Genomic DNA, 26,076 nt, shown 5'->3' with positions numbered 1-26,076 from the left:
AAACAAGAGGTTCGCTTAACCCTTTCGATGCAAGCCTGTTATCGCCACTAGTGACACGATCAGTGTCCTGCTAATCGTGTAACTGACTAATTTTTTCCACTTTATATATGTAATTCCATTCTTTATCTTCATTGCTATTACAATATTATTCTGTACTACTATCATGTTGTTATAATTTTTATTATAGTAGAGTGATAAATATAAAAATCTACATAATTCAAATACTGAATTAAGTAGATTTTACTGGGGATTCATTTCAGTGTGATACCTCTCAAAGCATGAAGTAAAGTAATGCCATATTTGTTATTCATTTTGAAAATCTTTATTACAAACCTTGAACGCTTGCTCTTGGCCAAAAATTTCACCTGGAAAAACCTCACAAAAAGAAAATAAAATAAAAAATAGACTTGCATTCTGTAGAAAATGTGTATTTTTTTTTTTCTCCAATAAAAGTTTCAGAGTAACGATTTTTTACAAACTGAAGCTTCAATGGTCTTCTATTTGCAAATTATATCACTTTTTCTTTGTTAACACACCACCTCTGGTGCTTGACAAATCTGCTTCCTCCTCTGTCATTTCCTCTAATCCTTGATCATCTCTGATAAAACCCAAAGTCAAAAAATTGTCTGACGTAGTTTGTCTATAACTACGATATAATAAACATAATCATATTCACTGGTGTCACTGTCAGAACTATCTGATAGTTCAGGTCTACTACTATCATTGCCATTTCCAAATAAAAGCCTCTGTACTACTACATCATCGAGAAAAACTTCCTCCACATATAGCATTTTGATGGTTACTGAAGTATCGAGGTCTAGCCTTTGTCATGAGATTATCCTGTAAGTTGGAAATCAAATGCTGCCATTTGTAACTAGAATATAGACAAGAGCTCCTTAAAATGATGAGGGAAACACATTATCAATTACGAGCTGCCTAACTTGAACCAAAAGAATGATGACTAAGGAGATCAGTCCCACGTCATGGACAAAACCTTCGGACTAATGAGGAGAGCAGTCTGGATTAGTAACCCATCTAGATGGAAGAAATTAGTCTCTTCAGCTTAGGCTATTAACATTGTGCTTCCCTGGAACAAATTACAACACAATCTCTACTCTGTGGATATGAAGATTTCTAATCATTATATGGCCCAAGGTTTCCAAGTTTGTACCTTCTTAATGTTTCAGGTACACCACTCTCATCATTTTTTGGACGTCTCGGCATCTTATAAGCCAATGTATGAGTTTGGACATCATGAAACACGAGTGGTTAAGTCCATGGAAGACCAATAAAGCTTTGTTTTTGCTAGCTACAGGAACCCAGATTTGGGTGACTTATTTATGGCTGCTTGCTGACCAAAATGACGGCAGTTCAGGAAGCTGACTCCAATGTTTGTTTTATTTTTTTTTTGGTGATTTCAATGCTCATCACAATGAGTGGTTTAGCTAAGTACCTGCCACAGATAATAATGGTGTTGCTGCTTTTCATAAATAAGAGAGATAAAATACTGAAAGCTACAGGAAACTACTATATAGCAACATGTTTAACCAACCAAATATAAAATTGTGAAAAATCAGCCTTTTCTCTAACCATTGTTCTTCAGCAATACCAGTTACCACAATTGCTAGTTTCCAAGCAGTTCAGATTTTCTTTCATAAAAAAAACATCAGAAACTGCAGAGTGACAAATAACTCCTATAGTCTGTACTGGTGAAAACCAACCCCGCTGATACTCTGAACTCGATACAGCTTAAGCTCTTGCTCACACCTCAAGGGTGAAAGTTTAAGGAATGATAGGCTTTTTAGCTGCAAGAAAGATACAAAACAGAGAAAAGTAGCAAATAACACCATAAAGTGTAAAGGACAACATGGTCCTTCAAGATGCATTACATTACTATACACAATAAAACTGTTAAAAGCATAGAGTTTATTCTTTATTTTCAAACCACAAACCTAAACAGAATTAGAAAAGTACTCCTCAATGCAATGACATTTTCTTACCTTTTAGTTGATTTAAATCTAAAATTTTCTTTGTCATCTGAACAGTTTTTGCCTGGACTAATACTATCAAGGGTCATCAGTGTTGAAGCATTGGTACTTGAGAATGAATTCAGGGACGTGGTAGTGAGACCAGCATTTGTTGGAGGTGCTGCTGTTGTCTGCAATGTTGCGGGTGTTTTCCGAGAAGAGGACATGCCACTTTCTGGTACAATACGAGTACCTGTCAAACTCATAGAGTTCTGGGTTGCATCCTGTGTCTCAGTTGCATAAATATGAGCGCCCTAAGAAAGATTAAATTTTTTTTAGTATTTTCAACTTTACATATAAATCTAATATAAAACATGTTTACATGCTCCCACCTAAACACCACCTCGAAGTTCAGTGAACATTTGAAAGCTCACACATGAAGTCAATCAAAATATTCACTGACTTTAAAAATGCTTCTTTTTAAAGCTCACTTCATATACTGGTCTCAAAAAAGCACATCAATAATGTAAGTCCAACTAAGATCAACAGCAATGTCCACATGAATTCAATTAATGCCAAACAGATCTCCTACAGTAATCTGTGACACTTACTTGTGACAAGGAGGAGGATCCATTTCTTTTCAAGATGTCAGCCACATCAAATGATGGATTGCAATGTGCTTCAGTGCTTCTGTACAGAATAGCCAGTCCAATATCAGACTCGGGTATCACACGTAATCCTTTCCCTTTGAGAATTTCTGTAAAATATAATGAATCGATAATTATGAGCTACTACTACAGTAGTGATAAACAGTCCACTTTCATTTCCATTCTCAAGTTAAATCTGAGCAAATTCTGTCTACACCATTATTATTATAAAGTACTTGAGACCACAAAGTAACACTTCTAGACTTCCACAGTTCCTCGTTGGGCGAGTCGGTAGAGTTGTCGACTAGCACTCTGCTAGGCCAAATTCACGTCTCTAGCGGGCCAATGAAGAATTAGAGGAATTTATTTCTGGTGATAGAAATTCATTTCTCCCTATATATAATGTGGTTAGGATTCCACAATAAGCTGTGGGTCCCATTACATGGTTCTTAGCCATGTAAAATAAATCTAATCCTTTGGGCCAGCCCTAGGAGAGCTGTTAATCAGCTCAGTGGTCTGGTTAAACTAAGGTATACTTATCTTTTTCTACACTTTCACGGGGCTTGCTTGATGGATTTGTTCTTGAATAAGAACTGAAATCTGAAACAATGTTAGGTTAAATAAGTTGGACAGCCAGTGGGAAGAGGCCACAAGCAATACATAAAAATTAGAAGGCAGAGAGCAATGTAGTTGGCAGTTACAAGAATGTTGCAAATAAAACCTATGATGTGGAGTAGAAAGCACACTGTAAGCTGTAAAGCCCTTTAGGTCTGCATCCACCCAAGTAGCATTATTTATATGTAGGGGATCCATGAAGGTTAAAAGCTACCTTAATCTGATTCAGACCCAAAGGAGACTCAAAGTGTTCAGGTGCTTGTCCTATTACACAACTTCCTTTTCTTCAAGAGATGAAAGTAAATAAATCTGATATTTAATAATGGATAAAAGCTCCAATAAGTAATCAAATTGACACTTTCCTCTCTAAAATTTACAGTGTACAGTATTTCTGATGTTCCTTACAGCTGGGGTATATGTGGCATAAAACAAAAACTGCATCACAAATTATTATTAATCCGTCAACTTATCAAATCCTTAAGGGTTCTTTGAACATCAAAGCTAACCCACAGCTAACAGCAATGCCATGTAATTTCTGGCCTTAGCTACAGATTTATCTGCACAATGCATCACTTCTAAAAAACAATAGCTATGACATGTTTATAAATTTGCTAAGTTAAGGGAGTGCTGTATTATCATAAAGTGGCTTAACAAGACCAGTGAGTCACACAGCTAGATTCCAATGATTTGTTCTTATAAAAGAAATAAAGATGGTAAAGGGTCAAGTTATAGGGGCATCTGATATACAAAGAAAATTAAATTTTGCTAAAAACACAATTATATTTTAATACTAACCCATCAATTTGCAATAGCTTAAATCTGTATTTCAGTGATTCTCAGATTCTAAGAAGAGGAAAAACAAGAAAACAAAAATAAGAACACTTCCACCTGATCAGGTATGCATTTAGGACACACAGAGCCCTTGGTGGTATTTAAGCCATTCCCTGTTGTCTGGACTTGCTACAAAATATGAACAATTGGGAGGTGGGTATTTCCTGTAAATTGATGTGTTTGTACTATGAAATTTTTATCTTTATTTTACTCCTTATTGCAAACCCATCAATTTACAACAACCTGAGTAGTTATTTAGGCAAGGCTTCTTCTAATGCTGAAGTTGGACTAAACAAAAGCACTGAACAACCTACTGACAGTAAGTGAACAGGAAGTAGAATCTTCATACTACAAGGGGTAATGATCATGACAAATATACCCAATCAGCAAGTGCTTATGTTCTTGAAGAAATGGGATATGAGATTGAGAAGGAGGCTATTTTGTATGTTAAATCCAAGATATAAATGATCAAATGATGATGGAGATCTCAGATGCAAAATAAATAATAGAATTAGCAGCATCCATAGATCATTAAAAAAGACAGAGAAGCGGTTACAGCCCGAATTTCATGACCTCCAAGTTTAACCTTGAATGTTTGAAACCCTAAAGTGTCTTCAAATATTTGTAAGATTACCTCTCTTATCAAGAGGGAACAACTACAAGTGCCAGGTCAATTAGTTAGTTATAAATGATTTGTTTAACCAGACCTCTGAGTGCCAGGTCAAAAAGGAGCCACCAACCATTATGATGTTCTTCAAGTGTTGAACCTTGTCCAGTACTGGCCTTATAAGGTTGTCCAAGAAAACCACTTCCCCATGGAACCCAGCCCAGAACCGAGGAATAAAAGTCTGATAACCTTGAGTCAAGAGAAAACAGGTCTACCAGGGAAGTGCCTCACAACCTCAACAATCTTCTGTACACCTCTACATGGTCTTCTTCTTCTTCTTTTAACGTGCTTTTTTCCCATTTTTACATGGTAGAGATCATTAAAACAGTACAACTTAGTCCTGCCTGCAGAAGGTATCAGCCACTAAAGTGAATGTCACACTTCACTCCTTATAGTTTACAACATAATCTCCACAGCCAAAAAAATAACAAACTGACAATGAAAAACGAGAATAAAAAATCATAAGGGAAGTGAAAAAAGTTAATGAGCTTTGACACTTAACAAGAAATATAATAAAAATGCACAAAAACCTGAACTAATACTACACCAAAAAGAATATAAGCTTTAAAAATAATTATAACACAAATACCTATATCTAGCAAAACCAATGAGATCAATAAATAGCAGTTGTTACAAGGCAACAGGTGTACTTACAGTAACCAGGAACTGCACCAGCAAGGCACTTGTAGTACTTTTGGATAGTGAAAAAACTCTTTAACAACAAAATATTTAAAGTAAACTGTGTACAAGTCAATATCAAAGCATGAATAAGGAAAGCTAACTGGGAAAAATGGATGAATCAAAGATTAGCTATAAAAGAAGGGAACATTTGAATGATAAATTCTAGCAAGGAAAAAGGATGTGAGTTTTAGATAAAAGAGACACAAAGGGATTGAATCATTGCCATCAGAGCCACCGAGAATTCCAGATGCATACTTGACCAGGTATAAGTGTTATTTCTCTTGGAGTATGGTTGACAAGTGCTGACACAGATAAGACTATTGTAAATTAATGGTTTTGTGATAAAAAAAACATCAACCTTACATTAAAGGTAAGCTAATGATGGAAAACATTTTTGTGAACAGTTATCAAATAAGGAACCTGGAAATAAAGAGACCAATGAAAAAATAGAAAAAAGTCTAGCTACTTCACCTCTCACTAAAAACACATACCAGGTAGCTGTAATTAACTGATCTTTCTAGATTTGATGCACTGAAAAATGACAATTTTATAATAAAATAAATTTTTATATATACTTACCCAGTAATTACATAGCTATTAGTTTCTTTTAACCGGCAGCTCAAAATTTTGAAATTGCGGCTCCATTAGTTTGTTATGGTTATGGCGACATGCCCCACCCACTTTCGGGTATAAGAGAAGGTACAACATAGCAAAGAGCTTCAATTTGTTTATGCCCTTATGTCCAACTGAGGGGAGGCGGGTGGGCTCCGATTATGTAATTACTGGGTAAGTATATATAAAACTTTATTTTATTATAAAAATGTCATTTTTATATAAGTAACTTACCCAGTAATTACATAGTTGATTCCCACATTGAATGGAGGTGGGAATGTTGGACATATCTACCCCAAAACATTATTAATAATAAGGAGTTTGAGAATAGAAATTTGCTAACATTGAATCAATGTTGTTAAACCTTACTTGATAACAGAGCTGCTACAGGTAGATACTGCCTCTGGTTGGCGTTCATCTTATCCAGTAGAGGCGAGGCGGTAAAGCCTTGAGGGCCTACTACTACAGTGGGTGCTTTGTAGCGATGGACTAAATTCCAAGGGCCAGCAAAGTACAACAAGATGCCCCTGCCCAGGGCGCACTACCACACAAAATAGCCAGAGTAAATAGTCACCATAACCACTTAAAAACACCAATACCCAACCATAACCAAAAGACTGGAGGGTACTCCAAGTACATAGTACCCCAAGGCTCTCCAAAACTCAGCACCCTAAGCAAGGCGAAGAGCTTAAAGCAAGGACATCGCTGTCCACGTTTCCTTCCCCAACACCACTCCAGTTGCGTAAAACGGACCCAAGGTACTGCACTGATTGTAAGTCATCTCGATATCCCTTAAATAATGTGATGCAAACACCGACTAACACTTCCAAGATGTCACTTGTACAATTGACGTAAGGGATAGATTGCACTTAAATGCCAAAGACGTGGCGACTGCTCTTATCTCATGGGATTTTACCTTTAAAGATGAGGGTGAGTCTTCGTTCACCATGGACTGTGTTTCAGAAATCAGATCCCTCAGAAAAAATGCCAGGACATTCTTAGACACGGGTCTAGAGGGATATTTCACAGAACACCTAAGATTTCTTGAAGTACCACGAATGTCCTTCGTTCAGTGAAGATAAAACTTAAGGGTCCTTACTGGACAGAGAGTTCTTTCTTCTTCAGACGGACCCACTATCTCGGATAAGTTCTTGATCGTAAAAGAACGAGGCCATGGATTCGATGGCGATTCGTTCTTAGCTAGAAAGTCTATTGAACGGGAGCAAGCTGCATTCCCCTGAGAAAATCCTATATTTCTGTCTAAAGCATGGATTTCACTGGACCTCTCAGCAGTGGCCAAGGTGACCAAAAAAAAATTTTCCTGGTTAGATCCCTTAAAGAGATAGATTGCATGGGCTCAAAACATGAACTGGAAAGCCACTTAAGGACCATGTCTAAGTTCCAGGACAGCACAGGTTTTCCTTTAGATTTTGAGGTGTCAAAGGACTTAATAAGGTCAGACAAATCCTGGTTTGACGATAAGTCCACTCCTTAATGGCGAAAAACTGAGCTAAGCATTGCTCTCTATCCTTTAATGGTAGAGATGGAAAATCCTTTAGCGGAGCGTAGGAGCAGAAGAAAGTCTGCTATCTCTGCTGCAGAGGTTTCAGAAGAGGACATGTTATTTTGTCTTCACCAGGACCTGAAGATGGACCATTTTGCCTGGTAGACATTATCTGAAGACTGTCTTCTACACTTTGCAATTGCATCTGCAGCCTCTTGGAAAGCCCTACTTTCGGGCAGTCGCCTAACAGTTTGAACCCTGTTAGGGCCAGAGAAGACAGGTTTTGGTGGAACTGATGGAAGTGAGGTTGCCTGAGAAGTTGCTGCTCCTGTGGCAGCAGCCTCGGGAAGTCCACAAGAAGTTCCAGAAGATCCGGGAACCACTCTTTTGTAGGCCAGAAGGGGGCTATCAAGATCATGGATAGGTTTTGATGAGACCACAATTTGTTGATGACTTGCCTCACTAACCCAAATGGGGGAAAGGGATACAGATCTTTGTTAGACCAATCCTAAAACATTGCATCACCCATGCCAAGGGATCTGGAACTGGTGAGCAGAAGAGAGGAATTCGGTGATGGTCCCTTGCTGCTTCGTACAGGGAGAAAGAGTGGGTTCCTCCTTGTTTCCTGATGTATACCAGTGCTGTCGTGTTGTCTGAATGCACTGCTACTGTCCTCCCCTGTATTTCTGAAGCGACGCACTGTAGGCCCAGAAATATCACCTGTAGTTCCTTCACGTTAATGTGCCAGGGATACATATCTTTGTTGGACCAATCCTAAAACATTGCATCGGTCGCCCATGCCAAGGGATCTGGAACTGGTGAGCAGAGGAGAGGAATTCGGTGATGGTCCCTTGCTGCTTCGTACAGGGAGAAAGAGTGGGTTCCTCCTTGTTTCCTGATGTATACCAGTGCCGTAGTGTTGTCTGAATGCACTGCTACTGTCCTCCCCTGTATTTCTAAAGCGAAGCACTGTAGGCCCAGAAATATCACCTGTAGTTCCTTCACATTAATGTGCCAGTTTTGCTATTCCTGGGACCACGTTCCTGACACTTCTTTTAATCCCAAAAGAGCTCCCCAACCTAGAAAAGAACTCTAGGCTGGGGTTCAGAGGATGAAGAGATTTCCCTTCTGATAGCCTCTTCCTGGAATTCCACCAAGGAAGATCCTCCTTGATCTCCATCATTATTGTGAATACAAACGAGTCCAGAAACTATTTCCTGTTCCAGCTGACCTCCCTTGGGCTACCAGTATGCCTCCTCACAGGTAGTGGGGTGTATGGCAGGGACTGGAGCCTAGGAGAATCAGCGGGATGAGCAGCCGCCTCCTCCATTGACACTGATACCTGTAACTGGGCCACTGTACTCACTATCAGATTTAAACGTTGCTCAAACTTATTCTCAAGGATGGCGCCAGACGCATGAGAGGTGGTGCTGTGAGCTCTATATGAAGAGGAGCTCTGGCATTATAGGACACTTGGACACTACTGAAGGTTTGGGCTCTATTAGGCGCTCAGGCACTTAACGGGAGCTATGGAAGCAGACAAAAAGAATGCTCATACACTGATACTCCGCCTGGCACCAAAACTGGCGATCCACCACTAGAAGTTCAGGAGACACCCAAGAGACAAAAGCACGAGGCTGTTCCATTAGAAATAAAGTGTGAGCTATACGCCTGCTCCCCAAGAAGTTCACAGGCCGCTATTTATTGGAAAAAACACCATCTGCGTTTTTCTACACTGGACTATCACTAGACAAAGGACATCTCTATGGACGTCTTTCCCACGGCTGTCCGTCGACACCTGCGGACAGTAGGTTTGACTGAGGGGCAGCTATCCGGGGGCATCAGACTCCCATGGACTGACAGTATGCCTCCTCCCAGGTGTAGGGGAGTCTGGCAGGGACTGGTTTAGGAGAGCTGATAGGGCCGGATAGCCACCACCTCCACTGCACATCCAGAAAGACGCCTTTCCAGGCTTTCTATCGATACCTGGGACTGGCAACAGGCTCGACTGAGGGGGCGAATACCCGTGTGTAACCCCCTGACCTCCCTTGGACTTCCAGTATGTCTCCTCCCCGGTTATATGGAAGTATGACAGGGATTTTGTCTAGGAGAATCAAGGGACGAGTAGACACCTCCTCCGCTGCATAACACTTCACTATCACAAGGTTAACATCTGTTAACCTAAAACAAGACTGGCAATGGCATGAGAAGGAAGTGAGGGAGCCAGGCATGGGAGCTAGTGGATAAAATGGGCAGGAAGGTTAGCAGTAGGAGAGAGATGGCTCAGATGGCGCCAGGATCCCAGTAACTGGCGCTGAGCGCCCGAGAGCGGACGCTGAGGTGCCAGAAAGTGAGCCCCAAGTGCCCGAAGCAGGCGCCTAGTGCCCAATAGCGGGTGCCTAGCACCCGACAGCGGCCGCCAAGTGCGCGAAGGCTTGCGCCGCCGAGCGTTCTGCAGTTGGCAGCCGTCAAGCCAGTAGAAAAAGATACGTCTTGTCCAAGGAGGAGAATAGGAGGGCCGATCTCCGAGACGTAGTGACGCCTTTTGAAGTAAAGGAGCATCAAAGGTCCCTCTTCTTAAGAATACCCATGGCATACAGACTGGCTAACTCCTGTGTACTATCGCGAATGCCTCTGTCAATACAGGAAAATACCCAAGTGATCCGATAAGATCTCTTGAGGTAACAAAGAACACTCTCTAAGTTTGCGTGCCAGAGCACCCACCGCCAAGTCAAGGAGCTCATCACTTCGAACACCTTAAAAATATTTTTAAGAGGGTGTGCATGTTCCGAGGCCGAGAACATAATTTTGGCTGATGAGAAAGCTGATCTCCTAGTTGAGTCGATAAGGCCGGAGAAGTCTCTTCGAGAGGAGGCAGAGACTCCCAGGGAAGGAGCTTCTCCAGTCGCATAAAACCTGTAGCTCGACCTGGACAATTTGGAAGGAGGGAAATAAAAACTGCTTTGCCTTGTTCCTTCTACTTCCTCTAGTGCTTTCCTTGCTGAAGAGGAAAGAACTAACTTCGGTAATTTCAAAATTGGTGAACAGGCGGCAATGGGCGCTCGGGAGGCACTGTAGAGACGGGAGCCAGTGACAAAACCTGTTGGTGAACAGGTGCCAGTGGGTGCTCAATCACAAACGGGGGTTTGGGCACTTCAATGCTAGTTGCTGGCCGCTCGGGCGCTGATTGTAGAGACGAAGGTGCTGGGTGCGCAACTCCTGATGCAGTATCTCCTTTATACAACGAAGAACATCTCTGTGCCACAAGGCGGCTCGGTGCCAATTTACGATCGTCGTTAGAAGCAGAAGAGAATTGTTCAGGGCTATCCCAATGACTACACAATGGGCGCACTGAATCCTTGCCCTTCTTGCAAGGAACAGGGGAAGAAACTTCAAACTCCACTGCACGCCGCTTCAGCAGGCGCGACTTGTCTGCATAGCACCACGTGCAGCTGGGACTCAAATCCTCAGAGCTGGAGGATATACAATGACCGGTCTGGGATTCATCAGCAGACTGAACCGAGGGGGCGACTGCTCGGGGGCAGACCCCACCGACCTCCCCTAGGTTGCCAGTTTGACTCTTCCCAGGTGCTGGGGAGTATGTCAGGAACCTTGGCCTAGGAGAATCGGCAGGCCGAACAGCCACCTCCTCCACTACCACTGCACTTGCACTGGGCGCCTACTAACTCGAAGCGAGTGTCGATTTTTGACTCCAGACTGACAGTGGTGTTGGGGTTGGAAGCGTGCGAGCCAGGTAAAGGAGAGGGTTGCACAGGTGGAGGAGATGGAATGGGATCGGAAGAAATTACAGGAGCAATTGCATCTGACTTAGTGGCTGAATCCTGACTAGCTAAAGCTTTACTAGATTCCCTACCCATATCTCTCTTCCTATCTCTAGCTAGTTTCTTGATATGTGCATCTAAAGTCTTCCACTTCTTAATATCCCAGTCATTACACCCCCCACAATGTAAATTTACTGACCATGTTTGTCCCCTACATGGAATACAAACAGTGTGCAAAGTCGTAAGATTCTTTAGTTAGTCTAGTATTGCAGCCTTTGCTGCAATACCTAATGCTAGTACTACTAGTGTCAGACATCCTGGAAAAGTCTAATACAAGTCCAAAAAACAGGCAAAGGGTTGTCAAACAATGATCAAAATTTGCCTAACACTATGTTAATTATGCCGAGAGGCTACGAAATTAAATACTTCACCAATTGAAGATAAGTCAAACAACCAGCAAAGTATAAATTAACAAAATTCGAGCTGCTGCTAACCACAGTCCTTCAACCACAGCCAGCAGAAACAAATTGAAGCTCTTTGTTATGTTGTACCTTCTCTTACACCCAAAAGTGGGCAGGGCATGTTGCCATAACCATAACAAACTAGCAGACCAGCAATTTCGAAATTTTCAGCTGCTGGTTAAAAGAAACTAATAGCTATGTAATTACTGAGTAAGTTACTTATATAAAATTATGATGTATATTTATTCAAGAATACTACATCTAAACTGTTATGACTTACCTTTGGACTTCCAGAATAATTTTGTTCTCGCTGGTTCTTGATTCTTTTCAGCAGGGAGCTGAACCAGAAGGTAATGTATAGAAGAGACTAACTTATAATTCTCTTCAGATAATAACACTGAGACTCCACCTGAAGGCAAGAAGATATTGTACTTTAACAAACACCAGTCTAAGATCGTGGAAAATATATAATCACAAGTGTAACATCAACCAAACAGTACTCTGTTGAGTATGGAATAGAAAATTCTCCAACACTTCCACATACCAGCTAGTTCAATTGCTGGACCCATACGTTTTAACTGCTTTGAAGAAGGAAACAAAATGTGCTTTCCCTTGAACAATTTCATTCTTTCTTCGTTGGGGGAGAAGCTTGCTAGGCTTTGGTTAATGCTCATTTCCTGCAAAACAAACAAACTCTGAATGTATCATACATAATCATGTGCCGAAGCATAATAGTTTTTTATCTTTCTTACTTTAAATATTTAAATTATTTTTTATTTATCTTACTTTAAATATTTTAAATTATTTTTTATTTATCTTTCTTACTTTAAACATTTAAAATTATTTTTTATACATAATGTTCAAAATATAAAAATAAACTTCTATGATTCTTTGAGAGTTACAGAAGATTTCCTTGACTCTGATAAGGCTCTACCAAAGAGTTTGTTTTCACATGAGACGTGAAAATTTGAACTAGATAAAGTTAAGGAAACTGAACAGTTAAGTAATAAGATTAAGTAGTAAGACCAAAGGGACCCGATGAAAAATGAAAGGCAAAGAGCAACACATGAGCAGTCAAAGAAATACTGTAAAACCTTTAGTACAGTGTACCTTGCCATAAATATGGAGATGCAGGACACCTTTTTTCAAAAATAATAGTAAAATACTAAAAAAATTACATTAACAGTACAAAGACAGAATGCATATGGTAGCATTAAAAATAAATTTTACTCAAAAATTAATCCAATTTTCCAATATTAACTACACCAAAACTGAGATAACATTTAATAAATGCAGTAGTTTAAACACATCATTTTCTGATTACCTGAAGTGGGGGCAAAAAATCAGATGCATCAGGATGTGGAGCCTTTTTCATTATAGCATCTGCCCATTTAGTGAAAAAATCAGGTGTTACTATATGAGCAGCAGCTGCCAAAGCGCACACAACCTGTAAAGTAAGTGATTCACAACTGTAGCTTTTATGTGAAATGGGAGAAAAAACCACAAGATGAAATTCATTTAGTGATATAGACCTAAGCATGAAAAATATGCTATTTGGTAACATGAAAATCATCTCAGCTAAAGTCAATTTGGTAACATGAAAATCATTTCAACTAAAGTCATTCACATTAATTACAAAGGAGACATTTAAGGAATAAAACTGATCCTATTAATATACTCTGAACAATGAGGCAGCATTTGGAAATCAAACAAAGAATAACCAAAATGAGAAAGAGAAAGCATGCGTCCTACAGGTTAGAGCATCTTTGATGCTGGGAAATGTTAATTTCTTATATTTAGCCTATAATTTTGTTTGTTGTTTTCATTTTGTTTGCAAACTTAAGCAATTATAAATTCATCGTCACCATCTGAGTTATCCATTTGAGGCAGGGCAAATGGAGAGAAGTGAGAGGTTTAGTGAGAGAACAAAAGTTCTACGAGGAAGTCATGACATAACTCTATCAGCTACTCAAAGGTGATAAACAAAACAACACTGTATATGACTCTTGCTTTTGACACAACAACAGTCACAAACTTATCCCCCTTCCCCCAATGATTACCTCAATCTATCTCCCTACAATGTAATATTTAAACTGTTAACAGCATTAACATCACTTTCCTCTGTCCTCACAGCACTGCAAACCAAACAGAAAGCTTTTTATTCAATGTATATACACATGTACTGTATATATTTGGGTAGGCTTTGGTTGAATAAGGATAATGCAAAGTATAGACTGTGGAAATGGGGACAACTGATACAGTAATGTAAGGATAATGCAAAGTATAGATTGTGGAAATGGGGACAACTGATACAGTAATGTAATATACTTCAGAAAAATACAGTTTTGTAAACAGCAGATCACTTAACATGTCTCATGGTAGGGGATACTTGAATACCAGCCTCAAAGTAACCTAAAGTGGGAAAGACCATGAAGTCTAGGGAAAAGGGTGATACAGTATTTTTAATTTTTCTAGATTATGCTTCCCAAAACTGGGACATGTCTTATATGCCATAATATAAGGTACAATTAAATAAGTGTAATAAAAAGGTATACAAGAAGTTTTCATAAACATCACAAGCAATTGTACCTTTATAGTCAGTGTGATATTGTTCATCACTAGATAAGAACAATTTTGCATCCATTCTCCAACTAAATGACCTCCTAATTTAAGTAAAGCTGTTTGAAGTTCCCCTTTACTTTCAGGCTGAAGAGCAGATGTTGTTACAATTAAATCTTGATGCTTTAGTCTGAAATGAAAACCACAGTATCAAATATAACCTGCAATATTTTTTCCTGAAAGAGGAATAAAATAGCAACTTTCAATAGCATTAAAAAATATTTACTTAATATAAAGTTATTAAAGCAAAATTAGAATTTTCCTTTCCTCCAAGAAAATAGGTCATGAATTTGTAACTAGAAAACATAAAGCAGTGCCTCTACACTGAATATGAATAAAGGACTGAACTGGTAACTCCAATATGCATTACTGCTCATGGTAGGCATACAACTTGATTGCCTCAGTAGGAATGAATGGCTGATGCAGTCCCTCTCCAAAACCACTGATTATCATATGGAGGCCTTGGTAGGCACATCCAGGAAAGATATACAGTGACTGGTAGCTGCATTAGGTTATAAGGTCCCCATTTAAGTGGAACCCCCTCCTACAGCGACAAGATAAGTCAGGAAAACTAAAGAGTGGGAACAGGGCAGATTCCACCAGAACAGATCCTAGAGCTAGAGGAAAAATCCATTCTCATCTTTAAAAATCTTCCTTCCCACACCTAATGCCAATGCAGTCAAGTCTTCCTGGTCCAGATAAGCAATACTGTCTCCCCTTGCAAAAGTTGTCACGAAAAGGAAGAAGTCCCAACTGGTGGAGAATTGAGAGTTCTTGTCACTGCCTGTTCCTGGGGTAGAAGGAACTGAGACAGCCCCTGACGGTTTCTTAGCTTTTAAGATCTGGTGCAAGCTCTTGAAAATCATGGACAGATGTTAAACATTACTTCTTAGTGCAAGTATTCTACTCATCCCTATGCTGTTTGACCACATCTTTCAGATATACAGTACAAATCCCTTAATTATCTGTTGCAGTTCTCAAGGATTGCACCAGAGACCAAGTATGAGATCCTTAATAAAAGGATTTCATGAAAACAATGACCAAGGCACAATCATGAGAACCCATCACTCATGCCTTGAGGAGACCCTAAAGAAAGTAAACACCTTTTGTAGGCTGGAGGAGAGGCAAACTGAGACCCATTTACATCCCTGATATGCCCACAAACTTCATCTGGAACGACTGGAGTGCATGTCCCCAAAACATGAATATACCATGAATAAGGAGTAGGAGAGAATGGCAGTAGTCCATTCTTTCTCATGAATCTCATGCTACGGGTGTAAGTTCATGGGTGTTCAATTTTGTTTATGCTACTCTCATGGACCTTCTTGATAGTGCTATCTTACCTGTGGTTGATCCTATTAGTTCACAGATATCTGTTAGTACTGAGGTAAGTTCCTCCCGCTACAATGATCCCAGGTAGTGGTGTGACTACCGAAGTGAGCTTCAAATCCTTTTAAAGCCCTAAGCCATCATGGCATGAGATCCCACTCAAGACTTTCTCTTCTGCTGGTTGCCTCTATTAAACACAACTATTAAAACATGTTTAGCTGTTTCTGTCACTCATTCAGCTCTGAAATGAAATAACCATCTGTGCCTGTTCATGTGTTTCTGTGGTGACAGGGCAAAAGCTTGGGAGAAAGTGAATCTTGCAGCCCAAGATGGAGATCACAAGGTGAAGTCAGTGGACTTTGTGAATAGTGTTAAGAGATATGAACTTAACCTTGCTTCATAGACAACACCTGATGGTGTGCCCATCCTCATCTGAATGGAGCAGCAAAGTGGTCTCAGAAATGTCACTAGAAATAAATATTGTGAAGAGAAAGCCTAACAAGATTGACAGCCAAAAAGTCAAACACAACATGTAAGGTTAGGTGAGCAAACAAAGACCCTACGCAAATACTACAAAAATGAAGCTCTCTGAACAACTTGTGTAATAAAAAATTTGCAATATGTAAATGTGTGATAATATAGTACAGTATATAATTTACCTGGAAACATTCACTTCCAAATCATCAAGGTTAAAACCTGTTTGTTTCACCACAACCCATCACTTACATACAGTCCACAATCATATCTTCAATGCTCCAAACACTGCTGTCTTTTTTCTACATGGTAAAGCTGGTCCTACCTTGACTTAGGTAACTAGGACTAGTTTTATAGTTGGTGTTGTTTCTTAAATGCCATAAGAAGTTTTAAGTCTCAGCCCTAAAGGGCTACATTGCTGACTTTCTTTTAGGTCTGTGAGCTTCACGGACTTGATCTAAGTTCTCTATTGGAACTTGTAAGACTTGTCTATTGTTTTGAGGAGGGACCTCAAAGTTTTTGAAACCTCCCAACTTGGACCTTTCTCTGGCACTGAAAAGCCCAGTCAAGCTCAAATATGAGCCTATGCAAGAGGTCTCACTACTAATCTCACACTGAGCACAGCATTTCTCGTCTTTTGAGTCTCTGAGCCAGGTCAATAACATTTACGCTTCCATAACCTTTCCAATGTACACGTTGCCATTCCTTATCTTGCTTTCTACACCAAAAACAACAAGAATGTGTGTCCAATAAAAGTAGCTAACCTTTACCTTAAGAGAACCACAGATTCCAAAAGCAATTCCCCAGGGAAAGCAGTTAACCTTTACCTTAAGAGAACCACAGATTAGAGAAGCAATTCTCCAACTGTTTCAAAATGACTGAACTAGTCTTTGTCACAACCTAGTTCTTTTTCAGTTACCTAATAAAATTATGCCATACCAGAGACTTTACAATGATGACTTCTCATCTACCTCGTGACAACTGCATTTTCACAACCCTCTGATAATGTCTGACATCCCATTAGAATAAGTTGATTCAATAAAAGTGAAGCTCAAATTATCATTCACATTCATTATTCAATGAACATTCTTGAATTCAGCAATGCAACTATCTATTCCTAATTGCATTCAGCAATTACTACTTAAGAAAGACAGCCAATTCTTAAAAGTAATTGTGGCAAGTGGCAGAAGGTGAATGACAGGTATTCTTCCACTAACCCCACATATTCACCACTTGAATAACTTGTTACCAAGTTCAACGACTGTTCCAACCCGTGCGAAGGATCCTCCTTCATAAAAGGTGTTGGTTTGTATTCCATCAGAACAAACAAATTTTATAGGAATCTGTGTACAAACATAGTACAATTACTCACTCAGCTTACTAGTTTTTAGGATGATGATAAGATCAAAGGGAAAGGAGGATCAAATTTTCCTCAAATCAACAATTCATTACATTTTCGATCAGTAAATACTTGATTACCTCGTGAAGATACAATTCTTACCTCCATACATTATCAATCAAACCAAATCTAACTCTGTCACCACTGACAAGAACTCTCTCATCCAATAATTTCTGGTTATGTTCAATACCATCATTAACATAGGTTCCATACTTTGCTCCTAAATCTTTCAACTTCACTTCTGGTAGAACATTTGGGTTTTTCTGAAATGAAACAATACAATTACTGTAGTTTAAAATTTTGTGACCTATCAATTGGAAATTTTTTTAATATTAACATTTTCATATACAAACCCCTTACTTTAAGATAGCCTACCCTGCAGTAGCACAATCTCCAGGCAAGTCCCAGAAGAAGAGTTCTGGCTTCCACCTATCTGAGCTAGTAAAAAAAAATCACATGTATTTCAAAGCACACCCATTACTTTTAGACAACCTGAGAAGCCATTGGGATGGCCTTGGTGACCAGATTTCCATGTGAAAATACTTGTATGGAGGTGCTGCTAGACCAGACCCACATGACAAAGAAACAGTGATAATACATCCCACAGAGGTTCACTTTCCCTTGATGGGTGTGTGGGCCACAAGGAGTCTTACTGGGAGACTGCCAAGAGCCAGCAGAATGGGGAAAACCAACTCAGCATAGGATCACATGGAGCTACCAAGGTATCTGAGCCCCTGAGTGAGCAATTTGCAGTTGATCATTCCGTAAGACCGTGAGAGTTGTGGGAAACATGTATAGAGGTCCAGAAAATCCCACAAGTGCTAGGAGACTTCCTCCAAGGCCAAACAGGGATATGGCCATGGAGAACAGAACACAGAGTTCCCTGTTAGTCATGTGGTGGCCAGGTTGACCCCTGGAAATTCTGGGATCTCGAATCTATCTCCACAAAGGCATAAAGAGTACTAGGATAGTCCACATGTTATTCATAGCTGAACTGGTCCATGGAAAACATTCCCCCATCAAGTTAATATCAGGATAATGGCTCAGTGGTGTGGCAATCCTTCCATTTGTATTTCTACTTTACTACTGACAAAGGTGAAGGGAAAACTGTCATTTCCCCTAGCTTGTTAAGTTGATACACTATAGATGTGTTGTCAATCAAGAACAGTGCAAAGTCATATGTCAGTCTTGGAACTGCAGGGCTAGCAGTGCTGCTTACCTTCAAAAAGTTTATGTGCAGATGAGGCTTGTCCTTACCACACACTTGAGATGAACAAGGCTCTCAGGTGTGAGCCTTGAACCCCCATCAATGCAGCTGTGAGTAGATGCATTTTGGGAGATGGAGAGTTCAGGAAAATTCCCACATGGAGGTTCCTATCATCCAGCAATCATGCATGAGCCTCCCTGATCTTCCTACTCAAGGTGAAAGCTGGATGGGTGGATCACTTGGAGCTCATCAATACTGTTTCACCTGTCACTGAACCCAGCAAGGAGGTAGTCATTTATATGGGAAAAATTTTCCCCATATACCAAGAGACTCTCAAGACCCATCAACCTAGGCATTGGGCAGAAAAGAGTACCTAGGTGCTTTGTCTGCAGATTCGGGATGAGATCCAACTCTCCCAGTTATCATGATCCCCACCTTGTGAAAAAAGGCAAGTAGGTGATATCTGCTTTGAAGAAACTACACCTCTGAGGGTGTCAGAACAAATCAATTGACCAGGCAATGCAAAACACATATACCACTCAAATGGTCCAAACTGAGAGGAAGGTGGATGCTTGGCCAACACCTATGAGGTCATTTGCCAGCCTAACACATAGAGTTTTGAACTGATAGACAGTCTCGCTTGACTGCTGGATGGCAAGGAACCCTTTGGGGTGCAAATCAGACTGTTATCCAGAGTACCACAGCAGTTAAAACAATTGCAGTGCCTATTGTGTGAACCCTAAAGAAAGCTCCTGACAACAGTGTTCAACAAAGGGGTTGAGGCTACCTCCTGTTAGCTTACTAAGAGCTAAACAATCTCCCTACCAACACTGCTGATGAGGTTTCCAGAAGAAGCCATCGCTATGATTAAACAGACTCCTTAAAACTGCAGTTGGAATCATCCAAGAAGAAAGCTGGCAAACCATTACACTTGAGTTTTCCCTCAGATTGTGGACATGGAACAATCAAACTAAATAGTGCTGATCCCCGAAAAAAATATTTTGCAGAACTGCTCAAAACTATGGTCCGCAAACCCGTTAACTTTTGCACAATAACAATTTTATACTAACTCACAACCTCTTGGAATCATGGTTGAAAACCCAAAACATCTATAAGACTGGTCACAACCAAAAATACTATTGCAAACATGTAGCATGCTTGAAGAGTCACTCAAACTAACATTAAACCTAATACGTACTTGAGACTAACACATTCCAAACAATTTAAGACCAACACTAACAAAAAAACCAAGAACCAGGCAGTTACTGGCAAACACTCAAAACGTAACTACCTGACAACTGGTTAGCCAGTCAGTGCTAATGGCAAAAAACCCCCAACCATGGAAGAACTTGAACCTACACTCAACTCTAAATAAAAAAGCATAGGGTGAAATTCCTAACAATATACTTAAGCAAAAAGCAACAAAAACAAAAACAGGAGGGCATACAAGGAATCACGGGCCAGTGTCAAAAAATTACCAGTGAGAAAACACAAACTTCTTGGATATTTACTCATAACTGACTGACCAGGTATTATAGTCAATTTGCACTGGATGAAAAACAAACATAGGTAATGAATAAATATCAAATGGAAGATGGGTTAAAACAGCAATACTTAACATATCTCAAAACTCTGGGAGAAGCCTGTGACCTGCGAACAACTTTAGTGACACACGTGATAATTAGCTACTAGGACCCGGGAAAACCATGTGTGCATGCGCTAGCCTACCTTTCAAGGGGAGTGGATTTTTTCTATCATATGTGTCTCGGTTTTGCACATAACACATGAAAAGATGTCAAAATTGCTAATCGGTTTATGACTGAAAAACATGTTCTAAAACACTGTGTATCATGTAAACCATTGCCTTACACAACCAAAATCTACTACTGTACAGTGTTTATAAAAACAAGTAAACTATATAAACTTTTGCTCCAAGATTGGATATCATTAAGCAAAATCTTAGTGTACATCAATCAGTCATGTATACAACACATACTGTATATAAAGATAAATTAAGCCAACCAATCTACGATAAGCTGAACCTACCACTTATGGGGTCTGTACAAAACCGAATGATATGTAGTATTATGTATAGGGGAATGCCTTATTATATATCAAATGAAATACATGGTGTCAAAGAAGTTCAGGTTTGAATATACAGGAATTAGTGTTTTCACTGCCCAAATTGTATAAGAAAACTGTGGAGTGATGGAGGAGAACCAGGCAGTAGTAAAACATTAACCTTGAAAGAACCAAAACAATTCTTTTACTATGGTGGGATATTGAATTGTAAAGAAGGTATTCAAAAGACAATAAGGAGGATAAAGTAAAAAGATTGCTAGTTTACTGGTAAATTAGAGTGCTCATTGGTAAACAGAATAAAAATTCTTAACATGTATGATGGCTGTAATTATCTTGGCATAAAGGAAATGGTTACTTACAAAAGAAATGGAAATTCTGAAGAGGTGCGCTTCCCATGCACTTCAGTTATGTAAATCTTAGCATTTTGTATTACAAAATGCTAAGATTTACATAACTGAAGTGCACTGGGATGATTTTAATAAACATGAAATAAATGCAAGATGTGGGGACCAGAGGCTGGAAAACAGAAAAAGAACTTAGTAACTGAATGGTTTGAAAATGTGGAAGGATAGGAAGAAGGTATGGAAATAGCAGGACAAAGACCAATAGGGAGACACAGAAGACCATGGGAAAGGGCACTTATGAAGATTTGGACCAGATATGAATTCAGGCAGAAAAGTGCAAAAGACAAATGTGAGTAAAGAGAACTCAATTCACATCTAACCCTTTAAATAAAAAACCTTTCGTAACAATAATAATAATGATTCCTAGTAAGATGACAGAGAATATGAGCTCACATGATACACCTTCACTTACCAAGCAGAGGGTAAAAAGGTGTACAGTAAACACCCGGTATCCACTTTCTCAAGATTCGCAGACTCACATATTTGCAGATTTCTCTGTGGAACGTATCTACCCATTATTCGCGGAAAATTCGCCCGTTCGCGGTATTTTTCACTAAGAAATATTCACTAATTACTGTACTTTCATATTTTCATGACTAAATGCACTTTTTGTGATAATACTATTAAAATACTCAGGTATAAGCATTTTTAGAGGGTTTTTCTTGTGTTTAAACTATCAAAATAGGCAGTTCTAAGAGTTTTTAGTGGGGTTTTAAGTATTCGCGGATTTTAGCTATTCGCAGGGGGTGCAGTACACATCCCCCGCAAATACAGGGGGTTTACTGTAAAACATGGTTTGGTATTTCAAAATACTAAAGAAGAATACAGTTTCAAGACAAAATAATTTTCTCTACTTACAAGGTTATTGACATTTTGTATTATGGTGATGCTTGCATGCTGCCGGCTGATGGAATTGTCACCCGGAAGCAAAATGTGACTAGCTTTCCGGCCTACTACCAGTGAGGGGCCACAAATCAAGTAGTGAATTTTCACTGAAAAGAAACATAAAATTTAAATCTAACCTGTCAAGTAAACAATAGTATACATAACACTGTACACAGTACACACAAAGCATTTACGCTTGCATCAACAATCTCAGACAAATGTAATGTACATTAGTAATAACATAGGTCAAGTTCGGTCGTTACTTTGTTGGATCAATCTTGTTAAGGTAGTTTCCCGTTTCTCCTACCCTCAAGTGTTTTCGTCAGGATGGCGAGTTTACATCTGTCACAGTGTGAGTGACAGCGGCAGTCAGGTTTCGGGTGCCAGACAGACTGGTTCCTTGGCGACATTCTGGCAAGAAAGCAGCAGTGTGTTTTGACGGAGCAGCGGGAAGTCACTTTGTTGGGTAACAGGTGTGATGGACCTGTTTACTTCAGCAGAGGATGAGGACCTCTACGTCTGTGTGTTTTAACTTCTTCAGTAGCAGCAAGAGGATATTTCGACAGTACAAGACTGTCTCGACAAGTCAGCGAATTCATCTGTGTTGAGGATGTGTTCCTGCCTTGACAGCTAACTGCTGCTTTCAATCGTTCAACCGATTACATCTGCTTATCTTTATTCTGGTTGGCAGTAAAGACTGCCTCGACAATTCTTCGGAATTCGTCAGTGTTTTTGTTTTATGCTGCTTTTGTGATATGTGTCACTGTTATTGGTATGCTGTCTATTTTTGAGTTTCTTATTGATTTAATTGAACATGTGTTATTGTGGTTATTGACTGCTTATTTCATTATATTATTATTTAATGGTGTACAGCAAGTGTATGGCGCTGGAAATGATTTGCTGTTTGCATTTATATTTTGAATTTGATGTTCACTGATTCTTGACGGCTGCTGTTAAGCATTTATTTTCATTTATAAATATTTATTGTTCTGTCTGTTGACTATGTAAATTGTTTATGATTCATTTACTTGGTTTAGATGTGGTTATTTATGTTAATGATCATTTAGTGCCTTTTCGCCACCTAAAACCTGTACTCAGTTGTATATATGTACAATTATATACTGTATAATACATTAGATTTAATGTAATTTTGGCATTTGTTTTGCACCCTCCCTTGTGGTTTGTCCCTGTCCCTCCAGCCATTCCAGTCCCATCTCTTTAATTTTGAGTTTTGGAACCTGTGGAACCGTGGATGGTTCGTGACATACAAAACAAAACTTAATAACATCCCAGCACTGCACTTTAAAATAGCAAGTGTGAATGCCCGTAAAACTAGTATCATTTGAGTTACAAAGTTACATGGAGTTATAATAACACAAATGCCTCAAAAGATGTTCTAGTCCATCTAAGGAGGCACCTTAAAAGAAGAGGAAGAAAGTGTCAATCACTTTACCTAACCTATTCTTGACTGAACTGGTGGTGGGACTACTCAAAACCTCAGCTAATAGTCTGTTCCAAAATGCAGTTACCTTGTAAGTGAAGACGTTCCCAAAGTGGTTGGTGTGTAATCTTTAAATTCCAGTTTTCATACGATGGATCTAATGTGGTTAACACTGTACTTTTAGCACACAGGTACCATAGTCTATGTTACGCTTACCTTTATGAATCTGCCATGTATCAGTCAACTCACCTCTCAACTGATTCCTTTCCACAGAGTAGAGGTTAACGTGTGCATGTTGATATTCAGTTTGTCTGACTGTGGCAAGAGTGTGGTTGTTCTCACTTTTAGTGCTTATTATCTTTCTGTAATTTCTCTCAGTGAGTCTTATTTGAACACTGTATAAAGCTAGTACAGTCTCCTTTTCTTGGTGGTAACCCTAGTGTATCCTAGTATTTTTTGAGCTTTCTTTTCAACTTCTGAACACTGCTTAGCAAGGCATAAGTCACTAATGATGATGACATAGATCTTTCTCTTTAAAACAACTCTCTATATTCTTACCAAGTAGGTCATACCGTACTGGCATTCTTATCTTTATGACCTATGAACATGAAATCATATTTTTAAGTTGAAAGGCATTCAGCTTTTTTCTCTAAATCTTCTTGTAACTGGTCTACTTCAGTATCATTGTCAGCATTGATACTAATTCTTATCCATCAGCAAACTTGCTTATTTTGCAGACCACCGTATAAAGAAAAGCAAAGAACCCAGTTCTGAACCTTCAAGAACACCACTTGCAACTTTTATATAGCTACCCATGTCACACTGATGACACTGTTTTCTGTTAATAAGCCAGTTTTCCATCCAGCCTCCTACCTCATCAATGATAACCTGACTCCCAACTTCTGTTATTAACCCACTGAGACCTGGAAGGGGGGGGGGGTCACCCCAGAAATTCACGAGGTAAAACACAATCAATTCTGGCTTACCTCAAAGCTTTGATATAATTTTCTCTTACTGCTTGCTGTAAATTTATACTTCATGATATTGTGCAAGCCAAATCTGAAAGCCATATAATTTTACCATATGGTAATATCTTTAAAAATTAAAAACATACTGTATAGTCAGAATGATGCAGTGACCTTGGCTGAGAACAGAAATTTCTATTATTTGTTAATAATTATTTAAAAAAAAAAAAACAGCTTTATACCTGTATACATATATTTTATTAATGCCTGTTTTTACACATAAAAAAGAAGGGAAAACTAGTGAAAAATGATGAATATTCTTTCAACATCCTTTCTTCCACCAAAATATTTTTGATTAATTGTCTCACTTATACAGATGAGATCATTAGAATCTCAAAGGATGAACTTTGCATGTCATTTGACATCATCTGAACCTCAAAGGGTAAATATTCTATGGCAACGCCATGTCAAATGCTCCTGGAAACCCAGATCAGAGTAGTACATACTTCTATAGCCTTATTTTTATCATACATGCTAAATATGACATGAAATAAATCTAAAAGGTCAGCTAAACATGATCTTCCATTATGAAATCAATGCTGGCTATCTAAACAAATGCAATTCGATCTTAATCATCTGATTATGTCGTCTTCTATGACAGATTCCAATATCTTTCTAAGAATTTAACCCCTGGACCCCCAGTCTCATTGTGCACAACTATTCAGCAATAGCACCAAGTCTACCAGTTCTGCATTACAAAAAATTTGAGTAACATACACCAACTTCTTGCTGGTGTAATGGCTTGTGTCTTCGTAGTCTACTCGGAGATTGGGAGTTTGTGCCTCCCCGAGGCAATGAAGAATCAATAGCTCTGTATCACGGCCAGTATCTGCTGCAGAGTAAGATCTATGATGGGGAGTTGGGGGAACCTCACTGTCATTTACCAAAAAATTATTATTATTTAGAAGACCAACCCTATTCATACGGGACGAGCCCACAGGGGACACTGACCTGAAATTCATGCTTCCAAAGAATATGATATTCATTTTAAAGATGTAAGAGAAGGTAACATGAAATACAAAAAGAGATCAGTTACTAAAAAAAAAATCAAACCAATCAATTTTAACTGTAACCTTATCTCAATTCTCGAAGAAAACTCAGTAATAATGCAAGTTAGTGTACCAAACATTGTTGTCCTTTGAACAATATCTCATTGGGGGACTCCAGTGGAAGCTTGGTGAAGTACCCCTAGGATAGACTAGGTTAAGTTAGGATGTATCTCATTTGCTTTAGAAAAGGAGTGCAACCCTACTGCACTTTTACTAAAACCTCATTTTATTAGTCTAGGGTCATTGTCATAGCCTAGGCCCTACGTTAGGTTAGGTAGATAAGATACGGTTAGGTCAGGACCTGGCATTTTATAAGAAAGGTTGTTTATGTATGTATGAGCTACCCTTCGACAGGCGAACTTTCATTCAGCCTACGTCTAGGTTTATAATTTACA

The 26,076-nt window shown here is 39.2% G+C and overlaps 1 protein-coding gene across 2 annotated transcripts in view; it reads right to left on the bottom strand.

Moving 5' to 3' along the window:
• nbs (nibrin) overlaps nucleotides 1–26,076 on the bottom strand; it is a 44,018-nt gene that overhangs the window by 15,450 nt on the left and 2,492 nt on the right. The window contains exons 2-9 of one of the 2 annotated variants that reach the window (XM_067106701.1): nucleotides 22,140–22,273; nucleotides 17,691–17,851; nucleotides 14,357–14,516; nucleotides 13,092–13,214; nucleotides 12,312–12,444; nucleotides 12,048–12,176; nucleotides 2,579–2,724; nucleotides 2,001–2,281 (exon numbers count right to left, since the gene is read on the bottom strand). In XM_067106701.1, coding sequence (XP_066962802.1) covers nucleotides 2,001–2,281; nucleotides 2,579–2,724; nucleotides 12,048–12,176; nucleotides 12,312–12,444; nucleotides 13,092–13,214; nucleotides 14,357–14,516; nucleotides 17,691–17,851; nucleotides 22,140–22,273 — 1,267 coding nt within the window. The remainder of the gene's footprint in view (nucleotides 1–2,000; nucleotides 2,282–2,578; nucleotides 2,725–12,047; nucleotides 12,177–12,311; nucleotides 12,445–13,091; nucleotides 13,215–14,356; nucleotides 14,517–17,690; nucleotides 17,852–22,139; nucleotides 22,274–26,076) is intronic. The other variant, XM_067106702.1, reaches the window with a different exon arrangement.

Source organism: Macrobrachium rosenbergii, chromosome 7 (assembly GCF_040412425.1).
Source record: "Macrobrachium rosenbergii isolate ZJJX-2024 chromosome 7, ASM4041242v1, whole genome shotgun sequence".
NCBI lineage: Eukaryota > Metazoa > Arthropoda > Malacostraca > Decapoda > Palaemonidae > Macrobrachium > Macrobrachium rosenbergii.
The sequence above is the reverse complement of the archived record's forward strand: the minus strand, read 5'-3'. Positions and strand labels throughout refer to the sequence as shown.